Genomic DNA, 17,453 nt, shown 5'->3' with positions numbered 1-17,453 from the left:
GGACTCCACTCACAGCGCTCTTACTTGATATCAATAAAAGTTTTCCTCCTACTCCTCTTTGTAGTTTTATTCGCGAGGTTCTGTGCTTCTTTGATCCAATAGTCTTCGCTACAAGGTCTATTGTCCCCGAGAATGAATTAAGGTATTTAAGCGGTGCCACATTAAAGTGGCCAATATACTGGTTAGTACCAGTAGAAAGTTATAAAAGTTGCATTTGATTATTTGTCCTCGTGCTCTATTCCGACAAATTCGGAGGCAATTAGGGCAAATGTATTAACAAACGCAACAACTGCACCCCTAAGAACGCGTTTAAAGCATCCAGCAGATGGCGTCTACTGGAATGGCAGCATACCTCTCCATTCTTCAATAAATAGCGGAACTCTTCTGTGAAGCTCAAAATTGAGATCAAGCAGAATGGAATGGGGTACTATAGTAGAAATGGCAATCATTCATGTCGAAATAAAAGTAATGTATTATATGCTGCATGTTTCTCTTTATGTATGAAGGTAATATTGCTACCTGGAAAGAATTTAGCCGACACCACGAACCCATACAGTGACCACCAGGGATGTAGCGTCATAAAGGGCACTGTGGAAGGTGTAGGTTGGCAAACAGGAAAATGAAAGCGTATTCGAACAGCGTCTATTCACAGCTAGCATGGCAAGTCGCTTTGGTGACCCCACATGGTTGCAGGCGAAAAAGAACCTTGGAAATAACCGACGGCGGAAGCGAGAGTCGAACCGTGACATCCCCGGCATGACAGCGAATGGAACGTGCGCTTCCTGGCTGTCCTTAATATCGGCGCGCGAAATAGACTTGAGTTTTTTTTTTAGTTGCAAGCCACCCACTAAGTACCACGCGGTTTCGTTGTCTGTTTGTATACCACGACCATTCACTATTCTGAAAAATTTCACGCGCAGATGGGCTAGTTCTTGTTTTTATCGGCTTTAATATAGGATTGGGGCTACCTGGAAAACGGTGTGGAGTCCCGGCAATACTGCTCGGCCCTTACGTTGTCGATGCAGCGCTAGCTAACAGTATGCAGGGAGGTATATACTTCGTGTTAGTTGATAAAGGATAGGAACAAATGGCGCCCGCATAGAGATAAATTAATTCACAGGAAATGTTGTTTTTGACAATACCTAAACTAGCACTAAAGGCCCTCAGGCAGTCTGCATCTATCAATACACGTTACATTTGCAACCCTTCGAGCAGCCCCTGGAGCTTATTGATGAGTATGTGTGCTTGCATGTGTGTCAAACTATGGCGTCACAAGTCGTGGCCGAGACAGCAGTGGACTCCCGCAGCAATTGTAAAAAGCACGGTGAGTGAACGAGCGTACGCGCGGGTTTACACGTGCACAAAGATACGCGCACGCGCACACCTAAAAACATTTCTCGCGGGCGTGAATGACTACCCCAATTGCTGTCCGTGAGCCCACACCCTCGTTTAATTTGCACCAGGTGGCCTAGCCTCAAGTGTTTGATCCTGCTCTACCAAAGCCAATTTGTCTGCTTCATTGCAGCGAACATGATTTTCTTTTCTTCGCCGCCCTGTCCCAATCCACTCCTGATAAAATGAACAGAGGTTTGTCCAACGCAATTCAAAAACTTTGAAGACGCACTAGGACAGTTCTACTGACCTCCCGAAACGCGAGCAGAATCAGTCGCCTGTATCCATCTTTGTCGTGTTGTATCTGGTCACTGGCATGAACCGCTACAACTACCGGCATAAGCAATAACGTCCACCCAAAAAAGGCGTTGCAGGTAGAAACCCCTTCTCTTCAATAAACGATTCCCTTTTTCGACTATATGCAGAATAATTGTGAATATATTCAGTTCACCTGAAAAGAAAGTTTACGTCTTGGCTCATCCATTAAGGCATCCACAGAGAACGAGAAAGGCTGAGTGTAAATATTATTTAAACCGCTCAATCCCAGTCCATCTAGTTTAGCCCATCTGGCAGTCATGGAGTGCTTCTGACTGCCTCTGCTCCGGGAAAGGACGACGGTTAACGAGCGTTTACATTAAGCATTAAAGACTGCAATGCCTTGCGCCGATCAAGGTGACGACGGTAGTGAGCACTTTCAGAGGCGATCGAACGGTAGACAGACCCGGAATATCGCACCAACTTTATATTATAAAACGCCCGTGTGGACGACGCTTGGAGCATGTTGGTAACAGAACAAGTGAGGCCCAAACCTTGCTTTACAGGTGTGTGTCGTACATTTAAGTTCAGCTTCGGAACGTGAAACCCTATATCACTTGAATTCTGCATGAAAACTTTTTTGGAGCGTCGCTGTCCACGCGAAAAAGAAAAGCAAAAAAATCATTACACTCTCCCAAACTCTTCCAACATGAACTGGATGAACCACTTCTTGTCTGGCTTCCAGACCTTCACATTGAAGTCACGTGTTGCACATGCTGCTTGATTTCCTGACTTCTTGTGTGAGAATATCTGCTCCCTGTTCACGCAATACGTCCTACGCCTTGTGGCTCTTCGAGTATCCTGAGCTAGCGATTGCTTCCATATATACGCCGGCGCCGTCGATCAGGTCATACAAGGGTGGCACGCGTGGTGCAAACAGGTGAGCTTCGGCTCGTCAGGGCGCGATTCCTTTACTGCCGAAGCGCTTTACCTCACGCGAAGTTTTCGCAAAGCGTCACCGAAGGGCCGCGAAGCCGCTGGCTGACCTCTTTCGCTCGCTTTTCTTATTCTTAGCTACTTTTTTTTCTTCGCACCCACCGTGTCCGAAGGAGGCGGCCGCTAACAACCTTGCCTTGAAGCCCAGCAGCCTCAACCTCCCCCTTCCCGCACTTTTCCTCGGTGGCAAGCAGCTTCCAGCTATTTATCGGCATCGTGCCCGCCTTTTCCGCTAATGCAAGTGATTGGGTGCCCACACATGTATTTTCGTCAACGGCCGTGTTTTCGCTGGCGGCGACGGATGAAAGCGAAAGCTCACCGCTGCCTGACCTCTATTCCGCCAGCTGAGCCGCGACATTTTCCTCTCCAATCGAATCGCCACCACCGCTTTGACCTTCGCACAAAACGCACGCATTTCGCCTTAAGGCCTGTCCCTCGATTAATGCAACGAAACCGTAGAACCGCACCAAAGGAGAAACAATGAAACTTGATGAACTTTCGGAATATTTGGCGTTTCATCTGCCCCGATCGATTCGCATTCTTTCTGCTACTTGAACGCCTATCTTGTAGCGGTCCCCACTATAGGTGAGGAAAGCGAAGACATGCAGAGAGCGAGCCAGGACTTCCTCATCTTCTTCTTCTAACTGTTTTAGGTATGGCACATAGCCACACAGGAGTGGAGTGGGCATTAAAAAGCTAGTTAGCATCATATAATGCTTGAACTGCGCTTCATGAATAATAATAAAATAACATTTAAAGAGCAGGAATATTAGTACTAGTTGTAGGGTCTGCTAGGGACAGCTGACTGCATCCTAATTCAGGCTTCGATTTAAAGCCACGAGTACATGAGGAAGCTTCTCTGTTAATATGGGGTGGTATTCTCAGTTTTTTTTTTCCATTTCATGTCCGTTTCAAAGTGTCCATTTCGAGCGAGCCCTTACTGTCTGAAAGCAGATGATCCAGATGACCCCGACGCGGCGTCGGGGTCTTTCCATGCCATTGGTCAGAGGAAGTGCCAGTATTTCACGATTGAAATGGACGCGAAATAGAGATTTTTGAAACAGACACAACTCGGAGTTCCACCCCTGACCGAATCTTTTCTCCCTGCTACTCGTCACTTTTTTTTTCTCCGTGCACCTAATGATGGCTGCTGCAGAAACCATTTGTTTTAGGTATTCGCAAAGTGCGGGATTCTCACGAGCAAGTTTGCTTTAGGGGTAGCGTAATAATTAATTGACGTGTAGGCACACGAGATCATGGCGGCCAGTTTCAAACAACAATCCTTTGAGAGGCTAAGGACTACAGAAACAGCCAATTACTGCAACAATGAATAAGGAAACGAATGCGATCTTCTCAAAATTTAAATACTAAAAGAACATTATGCTTACAACTTCGGGCCATGTAAATAAAAAAAATCCCTTTTACTTGACGGCAATGTAAATAGCAATAAAAAGCAGGTAGAAGAATACCTGTCGAAACAGTGGCAGCCTTTGATGTCTCCAATGATTTGCACGAGTGTCCAACGTTCGGTGACAACAGCCCAACTCTCGCTTTATTCGAAGTGCGCACAAGCCACTGCAGCTGTGCACGCACGTATGGAGGCTGGTTTTGGTATTCGCGATGAGTTCCCCCTTACAATTCGTGAAGGTAGATGGGATTAGTTTTTTTAATGGTTTGCTTTCGTTTTTGAAGCAAAGCAGTTCCGTCAAGGGCAGTTGTTTCCGGTGAGTAGAGGTAAGGGGTACCGCAGACCCCAAGAACACCTAATCAGTACGCGAGCGCGCAGTCTGGTTACAAATTTATCCAATAACTTTTGAGTTCCGAGGGCGAGCAGAAGTTTAGGATACCGACGAGTTTAAATGAGCTTATAATACAATTGAGAAGTGCAGGACACGCCGAATTCTAGCGGTTGAAGCAAACAATCCGCGTACACGACACGCCGATCAAATTCAACATTTAACGAAAAGTGGAGGCAGGCATGACGGTCTGTACGCGCAGGAATTACTTTGATTTTTCGCCAGGCCCCACTCGTGAACATTGAACGAGCCAGGCGTTTAAGTAGGGTTGATTTCTGGTTCTGAGTTCTATAGATTAAGAGGTATCCGATTTAGATATCCGATGCGAATAACGAGGATTTGAGAGTGAGCAGCAACTGTTAGTTTCTCCATAGCAGTTTTTACGAAAACTGGCAGAGGGCACGGTGAAACATAAATGCGAAAGCCGGTCGTTCAAGCGATTAGCTACTTGCGTGTAAAACTGGAGTGCTTTCTACAAAACGGTATTAAAATTGTAGCAAAAATTTTAGGAACCCGTAGCTCTTTCGCATTTGGTGTAAACTATCCAGTTCCGTTCTTTAACTATATTTTAGGGCCTAAAATATGTTTAGGCTGTCTCGAAAACTCCTGTGGATCTGTTCCGCCCCAGGGTAGCCAGAATTATCAATCCCTATGATAAATAGAACAAGTAATGGAAAAATAATCAGACCCACCACATGATCCCTTTTAAAAAGGGTAATCTGTGCAATGAACTTTAGCAGGGAAGAGTGATTTTTTTTTGTGTGTGTGTGGAGTGGCGTTAAAGCCCTCTCCCATTTTTTGAAGCGAAGCTTTGGAGTCCTCACTGATGTCATTGTACGCCAATACGCCTTGCAGGAAAGCCAACTTTCTCTGACGATGATGACGAACGATCGTGGGTGAAGTGAAAAAAAACAACGCTTCCCATGGCCGGAATTTGACCCGCGTTCCCAGCATTGTGAAGCCGGTGTCTATCCGATTTCTCCATTTCGATATGGTCGAAGTGGTTTGGAAAGCTCAGACGACAACCAAAGAATCCTTCGCGAGAAGAATGGCGTTGCTCTGCGTGCCGTAAGATTGTTAGCCACAAGTCGTTGGGCCTTACGTCACATGTTGGTGCATAACACCTCAAACCGGCACCCACTCAAAAAATTGATCCCTGAACGCCAAGCAGTAGGTACCGATTCGCGCAGTACACGTTAAAAATAAAATTCTCTCTCTCTCTCTCTCTCTCTCTCTCTCTATATATATATATATATATATATATATATATATATATATATATATATATATATATATATATATATATATATATATATATATATATATATATCCAAACCCAAGCGTTAGGCCTACGGAGTGCAGACCCGAGAGTTGCTGTGGGTATTCTAGAAAAGTGGTGTGTACCATATACTCGCAGTGTGGGATTGGCCAACCAAAGAATCCATCCCGAGAAAGCTTCGCGTTCAACCATCGCGGTCGTTACACGGAGGGGGTGCATGATTTTTAGTCAAACCACAGTGTACGCCCCTTTATTGGCCGAAGTTGGTCTGTGTGTGACGGTAATTATTTTATACGAGTGCATTGTGGGGAAGCGCAGGTGCAAGAGTTCTTTAGATTGCTTTTTTTTTTATTCAGCTTTTAAATCGCAAGGAGGGAACCATAAGGCGACTTGCAATCTTCGGTTGACCTCGTTCGTTCAAAGTTGTAATGTGTTTAAGCGTATCCTGCCGCTTTTGCATAGAGCTGCTTTATGAAAATCAGAGCCAGGTCTTCGATAGGGAAGGTGTTCGTGTTAACTCGGTGGTAGTATTTCGTGTACATCGTTGGTGCAGTCAAAAAAAGCTCGCAGCTCTTTGAACGCTATCCCACTCATCACTAACACTAAAGTCAGGACCGGAATGACATAACACTGTCTTTCCCGCTTTTCCTACAAAATGGCTACCCGGCGATCAAATGATGCCCGGCTTCACTGGACGATCACTTTTTCAGATATCAATATGCACCTTTTGTTTTCTTTTCCAATTGGCAGTTAATGTGCACCTCCGGCAAATTTGAACAAGGTATACAGTTGCATTTTCTTTCGTTAGCCGTCTTCCTAGCGCTGTTTCTTTTAGAGATGCCTATCCTTATTCGACACTTTATACAGACTATTTTTTTTACAGCCAGGGGGGCTAAGTACAAAGGGGCTCAGACTGGCAAAAGTACCACGCAATCATTTGAAGTTATTAAAAAAATTACTCGCATAATTAGGTCGGCTACACGTATTATAAATAAACCTGATAAACACTCGCATTACCGTAGGTATTGCAGAAGATAAAAACTCTCACGTTCACCCGCTGTCTCTTACGTTGCGTTACAACCGTGAAAAGTAGTGGCAAGTACGTATCCTTGGTCCGCAGCTGCCTTGCTTCTAGCGCCTAAGTGTGGTTTCCATGCGGGCGTCAACGCATTCGCATCAGCGGCGTGTCTGTGTGAAAGCAAGGGCGTCAAAATGGGAGGAGAGACTTTACAAAGCAGCGCTTATTGTGTCAGGCTACTGCGCTCGGTTCGTTGTACTGTGTTTTGTTTCCTTTTTATTTTCTTCCGTTGTGAGAAAGAGCGAGCGCATTGTTCATATTTGCAGCGCTGACCCAGCATTATTGCGCGCAATAATGCTGGGTTCCACCCGTTTCCACGGAAGACTGCAGTCTCGCGGGAAACGGGTTGCGCGGAAGCCGTTTATCTCGCTACATAGGGCCAGGCAGCCAGCCAGCCTAACGCCGAAAGCCATTACACCGTGGCGGATGCATAAACAAGGTCACATCCTTGCACCTGGTGTCTCCGCGTGCAGGGAGCATGCTGGCAGGCATTTCCATTCGGACACACATCAGCGACCGGGCCCCGCCCTTTCTGAACACGAGCGTCGCCGTGTAAGCGAGACTTGATGGCATCTGTAAGCTGGCAAATGAGAAGCGACCTCAAGCGCTACTAGAAGACATCGTCACGTTTGTGCCGAACTACCATTTTTCCCTGGTGTTGGACTTTGCCCACACGGCACAGGCACCGGGCCGGCTAGCAGTCAAAAATCACGCAATGAAATTATGTATTACGCATAGTTCAAGAATTTCTGACACAAACAGCAAGGTTTGTCGTCTGCAACAATTCAATTTGAAACGAAACAGACATTCAAAAAAATCAAAGAAAATAAGAGTGACTTACCTTTATCTTTCCTTTTTTACGAAGATTGACTCTGTCTTTGCTACAGAAGGCGCCTAGTCACACAGTTTGTCGTCATATGAGCGTGCATGCTTGAATTCTGCTTCTGGCAACTTATGCGATGATTCCTACTGGTGCGTATTGCGGCGGTTGTGGCAAGCACAAAACAAAGTTCAAACCATGCGGTACATTACGATCGCATCTGGTACATTACGGTCGACATTATTCCACCATACCCTGAAAAACCACCAGAACACTCCAATTAGCAGTTTCCTGCCTACTGGTAGCTTTCTATTATCGGAACTATCACGAGCCCCAGTCCCCCTTCAAAAATTTATTCGTGTACGAAAGGCGTCGTCTGCGCCTAGAGTGCTAAGCCAATACGTAATGCAGGCTCCCTGTATCACAGCACGTTTTGTAATTCATCGTCACGTGTCCATGCCCGGGACGACCGTAGACGGAAGGTCCACACGCACACGCGGGCCGGCGCAGATGCCCCCTCAGAAGCTCATGGCACCGTACATGCCCCACGGGCCGTAGCGCTTCCAGCCGTACCCAAAGCCGTGCGGCCCGTATCCGAACCCGTAGTACGGCAGGGTGCTGTACGAGATGTTCCGGAGGTACGTGAGCCGCGTTGGCTTGGCCTGCGCGGGGTGGGACGTGGCGAATCTTGGCACGTGGACGGGCCTCTTCCTAGCGGGCGTGGACTGAGGTCGGCGGCGCCTGTGTGGCCGCGGCTCCGGTCCCAGGCTGGGCTTAGTCAACATGCGCAGCTTGGCCGCCACCATTTCCACCCAGAAGGGGGTATCCTGCGAGTCTGGCGGGCTGCCGATGTAGCTGGCGCCGAAGTCGGCACCCCTGACCGCCCGGGACTGCGTGGCGGCCGCAGTGTGGCGTCGGCCGGCCGTCGTGGTCGCCGCTGGACTGCTCTCGGCGGAACGGAGAAGGCCCGTGGATGAGTAGCGCCTCTGTGAGTTACTCGTGGTCCCGCCTGGCACTTGAGGTACCGGAGCATCGTAGCTCGTCGGCAGCGCGGAGCAACGGAGCACCGCGATCCACGCGGCTGCGAGAAACTGCGTCAAGGAAAACACGAGTCATTAGGGCACTTGCATGTCGCGTTCATCCGCCATTCACTGGTGCAATGTTGACATTACTGACTATGGACACTTCCCGGCATGCTGCCCTGCAGAGAGCTAATATGTGCCGCGGACAACGCTTTTTAGCACTAAATCGTGTATATAAATCATATATATGTCCTTGTTTATGTATTGGCATGAACAAACGAAACGCGAGCATGAAAATATGAACGGGAATGCACAAATTGAGCGATTTCTTTCCGTGCAAGTGAAATGATCACATTGCACAGTTGCAGGGGAATGAATTATGATAACCGCATTTTGTAAACATACCCGAACCATGCTTTTATTTGGCGTCCAAAAACGGCAGTCCTTGATTGAGTGCGACCCGATTGGAATTTTTGCGTGTGCGTGTCCCTTGTCCATGTTTACATGCGCAGTTTGGAAGTCCCCGTGCACTAGGAGCAGCTAACACAAATGTCATACTTGATTCTCAACAGGGTGGAACATAGACATTCCGATATTCCGGTAAAACTTTGCGCTTTTCATTAAAGATCCTTCGAAACAGGAACACCGGGGTGTACGAGATTGAAAAGGGCCTTGCAGTGGTGGCGACAAATGCCTTCAATCGTTTGGCCTGGACGCCTGGAGGCCCTTCGAAAGCTTTAGTTATGGCTAACACGGGGCGGCACAGTGTCATTTTTTCGCAGCAGCAGGTACCTCATCTAGACTCTGCTTTGATTTTTTTGTTGCGGATATCCTTTAAATGATTATCGAATGCGTTTATTGCTGGAGCTGAAAAGAAGAAGGAAGCAGGCCAACAGCGGCGATAGTGCTTTTGTGATGCACTCACAGCTTGAACACGCAAATAATTCTCAGACTATGAAGATCACCACGCAGAAAGAAATCTTTTGAAGTGAGTTTCGAAAGTATCCATGTGCAGCAGATCAGCAATATTTGACTTGTTTACTTCGTGGCCACTTTAGCTAAGGACTGGACGGGCTTATTGACTAGGCAATAAAAGCAGTCCACATGCTGAAAAAGTTTCAGAGTTTGTAAGCGCATTTTAAAGACCCGCAGGTGGTCTGAATTAATCCGTAGCCCTCCCCTACGGTGTACCTCATTGCTTCGTAAGGTGGTAGCACGGTGTATATCTTCGGTGCGTAAATTAGCCTCAATTGAATAGAGAGCTCTCTCTTTCTTTTTATGTCGTTCTCTTGTCCACACACAGCCATAAAGCAGCTTACAGGAAGCAATTCTCCGTAACACCTTCCCTACGCTATATTAATGAAACATTTCCGAAAGTAATAATAAATAGTGGCGCGATTTTCTCGACCCGAAACGTTAGCATCTCATTTATATGTCTAAACCGTGGTAGTACCTCGGTTATTTTTCAGTAGAATACGCAAGCAAATGCAATTTAACGGATACAGGCAGGAATAGCTCCCCTCCATGTCTAGCTGTTGAAAGTTTCGTATCGCTCGAAAAAAAAAAGATAAAAAGAGAGAAAGGATCGACAGACAGCACATGGAAAAACGAGGAGAAAATGTAAGAGCAAGTAATTTGAGAAGAGGCTACACTTTTTCTGTGCCCAGTTTGCCGCACCATGTAAGTGCAGTAAGCAGAAAGTGGAACGAGGAAAACTCCACGTGCCATCCGAGAATATCACCACCCAGTGCAACGCGAAGTCAAGGATCTCACAGCTCCGGTGGGAACTTTCTGTGAAGCCCCTGACGGAATCACACGCCGGTCACGCCCCCATGCCCCGCGTACACCGACCCCTTCCTTCTCTGCGAGTCCCATGGACTACCGATGCTTCAGTTAAAAGGCGTCGAACGCATTCAAGCGTCTTCCCGAAACAGTGTATGCCTTTTCGAGACAACACGACTGCGCGAAATGTGTCGCCAAGTGTTTTACGAGGAATGCATGACTCGGCTGCGTCAAACCACTTTTGGTTTCTTACCGGCTTGTAAAGGTTGCAGACCCTGCCTTGGCTCCGTCGAATTCGGGCCGCAGAGAGGCAGAGCTATGTGCACGCTTGACCTTGACCACGTTTACAGGCGCGCTGGGCGACTGGGCGCCCACCGATAGCCCGCGCGAGCGGCGATCGCGTTCGCGCGCTGCTTTCATTAGACGCGCTCGCCCTGAGCGCCCGTATGGGCGCCCACTGGAGCCAAGTCATTAAAGCCGTGCCTGACGACACGTAGAACCTGGTCCCTGCGGTGCTTGCACGTATATTATTTAGGTGGCGGAGGGAGCGGGGACTGCGTGTGTCTTGTATACACGCCAGAAGGGAGCGTGCCTGCGCCGCCTTCCAACAGGCTAGGGAGAGGAAAAGTAGATGTTATTAGCTAACTGGCTTGAGATTGTTCCCGTATTGAATTTGTCTCTGCGAGAAAGCAGTCTCACTTTTTTTGGAAATCCAAAAGCAAGCTTAAATGATATAGCATTCGATGCCGGGATAACTCCAATGGTTGCGGAGTAGCAGCGTGCGGTGTGGAGGTGGGAAAAAGGCGGTGTGGACCTCGTCCACGCAGCAGAGGTGTAGATCTAGGGGCCAGAAGAGGCATGCTTGTGTCCCCTCCTCCATCTTACTCTTCTACATTTTCTGTCAGTTTACGAACGAACCGACACGAAACCGTTCGGGGTGACTGCTATACAAATGCCATAAGACAGGTGGCCATGACACTGAGGTCACGAGGCAGCAGCGGCGACAGATGAACAAAACCGGTGGGATCAGGGAAAGAAGAGGAAGACCGAAAACTCATACATCGCGCATAGACAAAAGCAATGAAGCCGAGAAAGAAGAAAGTGCCAACTCATTGACGGGGCGAAGAGGATGATGATTGGATGTCTCGAGCATAAGGGGAGGAGGAGGAGGAGGAGGAGGAGGAGGAGGAGGAGGAGGAGGAGGAGGAGGAGGAACTACTTTTACTGATAGTTCTGATGTACGGAACGGAGTTCCAAGGAACGGCGTTCCTGGAACTAGTTCTTTTTTGGAGGAACGGAGGAACGCCCCCGTTCTATTTAGGGTCGGTGGAACTATAAGGGTAACTCGTTAGATTTTTTAAAGGAACGGCAGGAACGGCGTTCCTGCTGCAAACGTTACATCGCTAGGAATGGGCTGTTTTTGATGCCAAGGCTCGAGTACGAAAATCCACAAGTCGCTAAAGTGTTTCTCTTCCATTAAGCTGGCCAATTTTCCCACCCTTCATCGGAACGTGCATCCTCGGAGGTCAAAGGCAGAAGAATAACAACGCGGCGTTCCGCAGCTTGTGCTTGCTTTCATGCCGGTTGAGCTTACGCGGCGTTCGACGGGTGAATTGCGCAGCCCCGAGAATTCTTTTTACTTTTAATCGTTTGTCAGGGGAGGCAAAGATGCGCTTCTGGCCGATGGAATTGTTCCCCATAGCTGCCGGGGAAAGGTTTCTAAGTTTGAGCGGCAGTGCTGGTACGTTGTGAAACCACCGTATATTGTCCGGGGTAATTGCCGCATTAGTGCGTGCGGCGCGGGTGCGTTGTTATTGAGGGAGTTACTCTCGCTGTGAGGTAATTCGAAGGGTCACCGGGATTGCACGGTCACCGGGTCACCGGGAATTGTTCGAGATTGCATGTTTGGAACCCTCAAAGGAAAGCGCGAGCTCATTGTCGCCAGTTGCTTAATCCCAAGGTTTAAGCTATCATGGATCCCAGGTAGTTCGGTGCGAGACAAGGCGACCAACGACACAAAGGCAGAGCTGGGTGGGGTGACCGAGTCATCCAGTGCAGATTTTTCCACCTCGTCCGCGCCCGAGGATTTCTTTTCGTTCGGGCAGCAAACCCTTCCAGCCGAGGCACAAAATGAGCTGTCGCGGTACCTGCTGGTACCGGTTGACTACCCGCTGTCGCAGATGTAAACTTCGAGGGACTGAACCAACTTTCCTTCAAGTGCAACACGTCAGCACCCTCAAGCGCTTCGAACGGCCTTCAACATTGCCAAAGAAGTGGTGACGAAAAAACGGGTTCGCCTGTGTGACTCCAACATCGAAATGCAGCTCTTGCTGAGTTCAAACAAGGGACTCTACTTAGTTGCGACTATGCAGTCGGGCATTTTCCCCCACTAATCGTTTTCACATTTTTTCATTCATTCTACATTTTTTCTCTTCTGCCATATCCTATAACTTTATTATGTACTTCACGTTTTTTCTGCTTGAAGAGACAAGTAATCTGTCGTTTCTGTACCACGGCACGTGTTTCCTTGTTTTCTCATTACTTTTTATTTATTTGTTGTTCTTTCTTTTACTTTATAGTGTCGCGCTTTGTGTCCGTTTATTTTTTTTTATGGTGTAAATGTTTTTTTCCACACGTGATTACGCTCCCTGTTATTTCCTGTCCTTTTCCCTTATGCGTATTTCTAACCACCGCAACTGAATTGTGCGTCGCGTCCCCATATTTGGTCATCTTTGGTTGTTTCCTTTATCTACTACCCTTATTGTGTTCGGCATACTTTCTAATTCTTGTGCATAGAATTCGTGTGTGACTACGCTGGTGGCTTTTTTTTTTTTTTTTTTTGTTATCGTCTTCCGACCTAAGCTTGGATTGCGAACCTTGTAGTAAATACTTGTTCTGTTGTGTTTTGTTACTAGAGAGAGAGTGTAGGGTTTAACGCGCCGACGCAACGCAGGCGATGAGGCGCACCGCAGTGGAGGGCTCCGGGGTACTTTTGACCACCTGGGGATCTTTAACGTGCGCCGAAATCTCGTACAAACAGGCGTTTTTTGCTTTTCGCTGTGTTTTGTTACTCGGAAATTTGTGCTGTATTATCCGCAAAGCTTCACTTTTGTAACCCCCTTACTCAATTCCCTGCAAAGGGGCCTGTAAGGTATTTTAAATAAACTGTAAAATTAAATCAGCATTCATTAAAGGCCTATGTATTGTTCCTTTCGACGAGGTTTCTTATGCAAGGCATTTATCACGTTCCTGCATGTGAGTAACATTCTATTAGCAAATGTGAAGCGCAGTAGCCTTACTGCGTGTTAAGACCGAAGTGGGAAGTGTCACACGTCTTGCACCTATGATAGACGAGCACCAAAATCGCAGTTAGACATGTCTTAAGTTTGTCCGGTGCTCCCTGAAAAAAAAATCGTCTAGGAGCGTTTCTTTGGATTCTTTTTATCTCCAGATAAACTGCTGCCGGCAGTGTTCATATTCCTATAATATACTTATTTGGATGTGAGTTTTAAATTTCTCACTTAATTTTACCTCAGGAATCCGACACCATATTTTAAAATAAAAAAATGAAATGTAACGTTAATGTAACGACCCGTTCCAATGTTCGAAGTGGAACTGGAACGCGTTCCTTCCGCAATAAAGGAACTTGTAACGGGAACTCGTTTCAAAATTGGGAAGGAACGAGGAACGAGCTTTCGTTCCTGTTTTAGAGGAACGTGTACAACACTGACAGCGCGGCACAGGGGAGTGGTTCCTTCTTCACTGGAGCCCATATGCAGTCCGTGCTGCGCGTGCTCTGTCCACCAGCTGAAGCTTGGTAGTCAGAGAGGGGCTGGATAGGAGAAATATCCCCTTGCTCTTGTTGGGTAGTTGAAGGGGAGAGATGGGGCTACCCACGGCTAAAGTTGCCCATCTTGATTATGTGGCGGAGAGTGCCTACTTCTGAGCAAAATTTACATTCAGCGTCGTAGCGATTCGGGTGCATTGAGTGAAGACGCGTCGGGTGTAAGGAGCCGAATTGTATCAGCCGTAGGGTAGTTTGTTGTTCCCTGGATAGGTCAGGGTGAGGCGGAGGTAGGGTCTGTCTCAGAAGGCGATAATGTTCGGCTATGTCCCTGAACGTGACAAGCGGGTAACTGTCCTCGTGCAGCTCCGTAGTATGGGGCGTAAAAGCGCAGGCTTGTTGGTGGGCGTATTCATTGCCCTCCATGGAAGAGTCAGTGAGCGTCCAGATGAGCTAATCGGAATCGGCTGGGTATCGGTTTTTTAACACGCGCAGTGCAGCTCGGGAATACCACCCCGAGTGGTAATTTCAGTTGGCTTGTTGGGAGTTGGTGACTGCCTTCCGAACCCCTGATTAAGTGAGAGCCAAGGCAATGGCTGCCTCTTCTGCTGCCGTCATGTCTTGGGTCTTGTGTGAGGCAAACGCAAGGAGGTTGGTTCTAGTGGTCGCCACGATGATGATGTGCTGCTGGCCGCGATGTTGGGAAGCGTCTGTGTACAGTGTAGATAACCGCGTGACCCTCGCCGAGGGTGGTGTTGAGCACTTGAGCTCGTGCTTGTCGGCGACCCTCGTGGTGTGAGGGGTTCATATTTCGAGGTAAAGGGAGCATCTTTAGTTCTTTTCGTCAAGAGTCCGGGAGTACATCACGCCGGGTGACATCTTGTGCTGCCCAGCCAATCCGGTGAAGTATGTGGTGACCCACTGCAATACTGCTCAGTCGGAGTTTCTGGTTTGAAAGGTGGCCCTCTACCAGCTCTTTCACCGTGTTGTGGAGCCCCATCCTAAGCAGCCTCTCCGTGGACGCACTCATGGAAAGACCAATGGCCTGTTTAACCACCTTTCTAATTATTATATCAAGCATTTTTACGCCCTCCTTGTCAAGAAGAAAATATAGGGTGACGTAAGTGATTCTTGAGAGGACAAAAGCTTGAATTAATCGATGGGTATCGGCTTCACTGAGTCCTCGCTTCTTTGTGGCAACTCGTCTGATCATGTGCATTATTTGATTGATTCTGTGTTTGAGGCGCTGCAAGGATACGTCCCTTTTGGTGTTGGCCTGGAGATGTTGATTGATTGATTGATTCTACGGTTTAACGCGCCGATGCAACGCAGGTGATGAGGCGCGCCGTAGTGTAGGGCTCCGGATTGATTTCGACCACCTGGGAATCTTTAACGTGCGCCGAAATCTCGTACACACGGGCGTTTTTGCTTTTCGCCTCCATCAGAAAAGCGGCCGCCGCGGCCGGGAATCGAACCCGCGACCTAGCGCTCAGCAGTACAACGCCTCAGCCACTGAGCCACCGCGGCGGGTCGCCTGGAGATATAGGCCGAGAATCTTGATGCTGGGGCTTGGAGTGATGGCCTGGCCATCAAGGAGTATTTGAATGTATTCCTTGATTTGTCGCTTGGCGTGAGGACGACAAGAAGTTCTGATTTTTTAGGTGAACACTCGAGGCCACAGGCTTTAGCATATTTGCGTACTACATCAGTGGCCTGTTGGAGCGTGCCTTGAATCTACGAAAGACCCCAGCCCCGTCCAAGGGGTAATATCATCGGCGTATAGGTTGTAGCTGAGATTTGGTATATCCGCCACTCTTTTAGGGAGGTTCAGTAGGGCCAGGTTGAACAGCAACGGAGAGAGCACGGACTCCTGACGGGCGCCGCGGACACCAAGCCGGATGGATCGGATATAACTGTGCCAATCTTGGCTGTCGCCATACGATCGTATAGGAAGTCTCTGATGTATGAATAAGTTCGTTCCTCGCAATCGGTGGCAATAAGGGTAGCCAGTATGCTGTCATGAGTAGCGTTGTCAAAGGCCCCCTTCAGGTTGAGGGCCAAAACTGCTCTGGGGGAATTTCGAGTGGCCTTTTGAGAATCAACTCCTGAGTGCCGAGGTTTTAACTGAAGCCAAACATGGACGTGGGCATCAGCTCGGTGTCGTCGAGCTGTTTCTGTAGCCGATTGAGTACGAGCCTTTCCATCATCTTTCCCACGCAGGACGTAAGGGATATGGGTCTGAGGTTATCCCCATGGGGGGATTGACCAGGTTTCGGAATGAATCGTACCTCTGCTGCTTTCCATGAAGTGGGCAGGGTGCCTGAGGCATGACTCAGTTGCGGTGTTCCAGGAGTGAGGCAAGAGAGTCGTCACCCAGATTGTTTAAAAATTTGTTCGTGACGCTGTCGGGTCCAGGGGCGGCGTTGTTGTTTTTTTACTCCCGGCTATCGCTGCCTTGAGTTCGTGAAGAAGGAATGGCCGGTCTAGGGTGTCGTTGGGGTGCCCCGTGTAGTGAAGTGGAGGGGTGCCTGGGTGGTCTGTCTGAAGGTCTGAAGGTACTTATCTTTGAGTGGTTTCATTAGTGCTGGAACATCGCTCTCGTAGTTGTTGAGAGTGCGAACTAAGCTGCGGTTGGTTTCGCTCTTGCTTGTTAGTGGGTCAATCAGGTGATGGAGCAGTTGCCACGTTTTCTTGGTTGACAGTGTGCCTTGAAGGCCGTCGCAAAATTCAAGCCAGTTTTCTCTACGGAGTGCTTTGGCGTACTCCGTCGCTGTATTATTAATTTCGTTGACTCGTTTGTGAAGGCGACGATTGTGTTGTTGCTTCCACCGCTTTATCAAGGGTTCGACGAAATGTCGTCTGGTCAGGCATGAGAACGTACAAAAGAAAAGCGAAGACTGACCATGTATAAAAATATATTTGACGTTTCGGAACCGCATACGGGTTCGTTGTTCAACAAGGAACCCGTATAAGGAACCTGTATGCGGTTCCGAAACGTCAAATATATTTTTATACATGGTCAGTGTTCGCTTTTCTTTTGTAAGTTCCCCCGCTTTGTAAGGCTCCTACGTGCCTACCACAGGTGGAGTAGGCGGGAGTCCACGCACGGGGTTTGGTGCGTCGTAATTATCGTCTGTGTTTGTTTTTTGGCCAGGGACTGATGGTGTGATGCCCACTTCTCGTATGCCGAGAGGTTCGCCGAGGGTTGTGTAGATTGCTCCTCTCGAAATCTGTCCCAGTTGGTAAGCC

The 17,453-nt window shown here is 48.2% G+C and overlaps 1 protein-coding gene across 2 annotated transcripts in view; it reads right to left on the bottom strand.

Moving 5' to 3' along the window:
• Positions 1–7,915: 7,915 nt before the first annotated feature.
• Positions 7,916–17,453, bottom strand: part of LOC144155100 (uncharacterized) — a 51,881-nt gene continuing 42,343 nt past the window's right edge. Inside the window, exon 2 of one of the 2 annotated variants that reach the window (XM_077686352.1) lies at positions 7,916–8,707. In XM_077686352.1, the coding sequence (XP_077542478.1) occupies positions 8,135–8,707 (573 nt within the window). In that variant the 3' untranslated portion in view covers positions 7,916–8,134. The remainder of the gene's footprint in view (positions 8,708–17,453) is intronic. The other variant, XM_077686351.1, reaches the window with a different exon arrangement.

This window comes from Haemaphysalis longicornis, unplaced genomic scaffold, assembly GCF_048455015.1.
Source record: "Haemaphysalis longicornis isolate Haplotype H1 unplaced genomic scaffold, Haemaphysalis longicornis Haplotype H1 scaffold_1, whole genome shotgun sequence".
Taxonomy (NCBI): domain Eukaryota; kingdom Metazoa; phylum Arthropoda; class Arachnida; order Ixodida; family Ixodidae; genus Haemaphysalis; species Haemaphysalis longicornis.
This window is presented reverse-complemented; position numbering and strand designations above follow the sequence as displayed.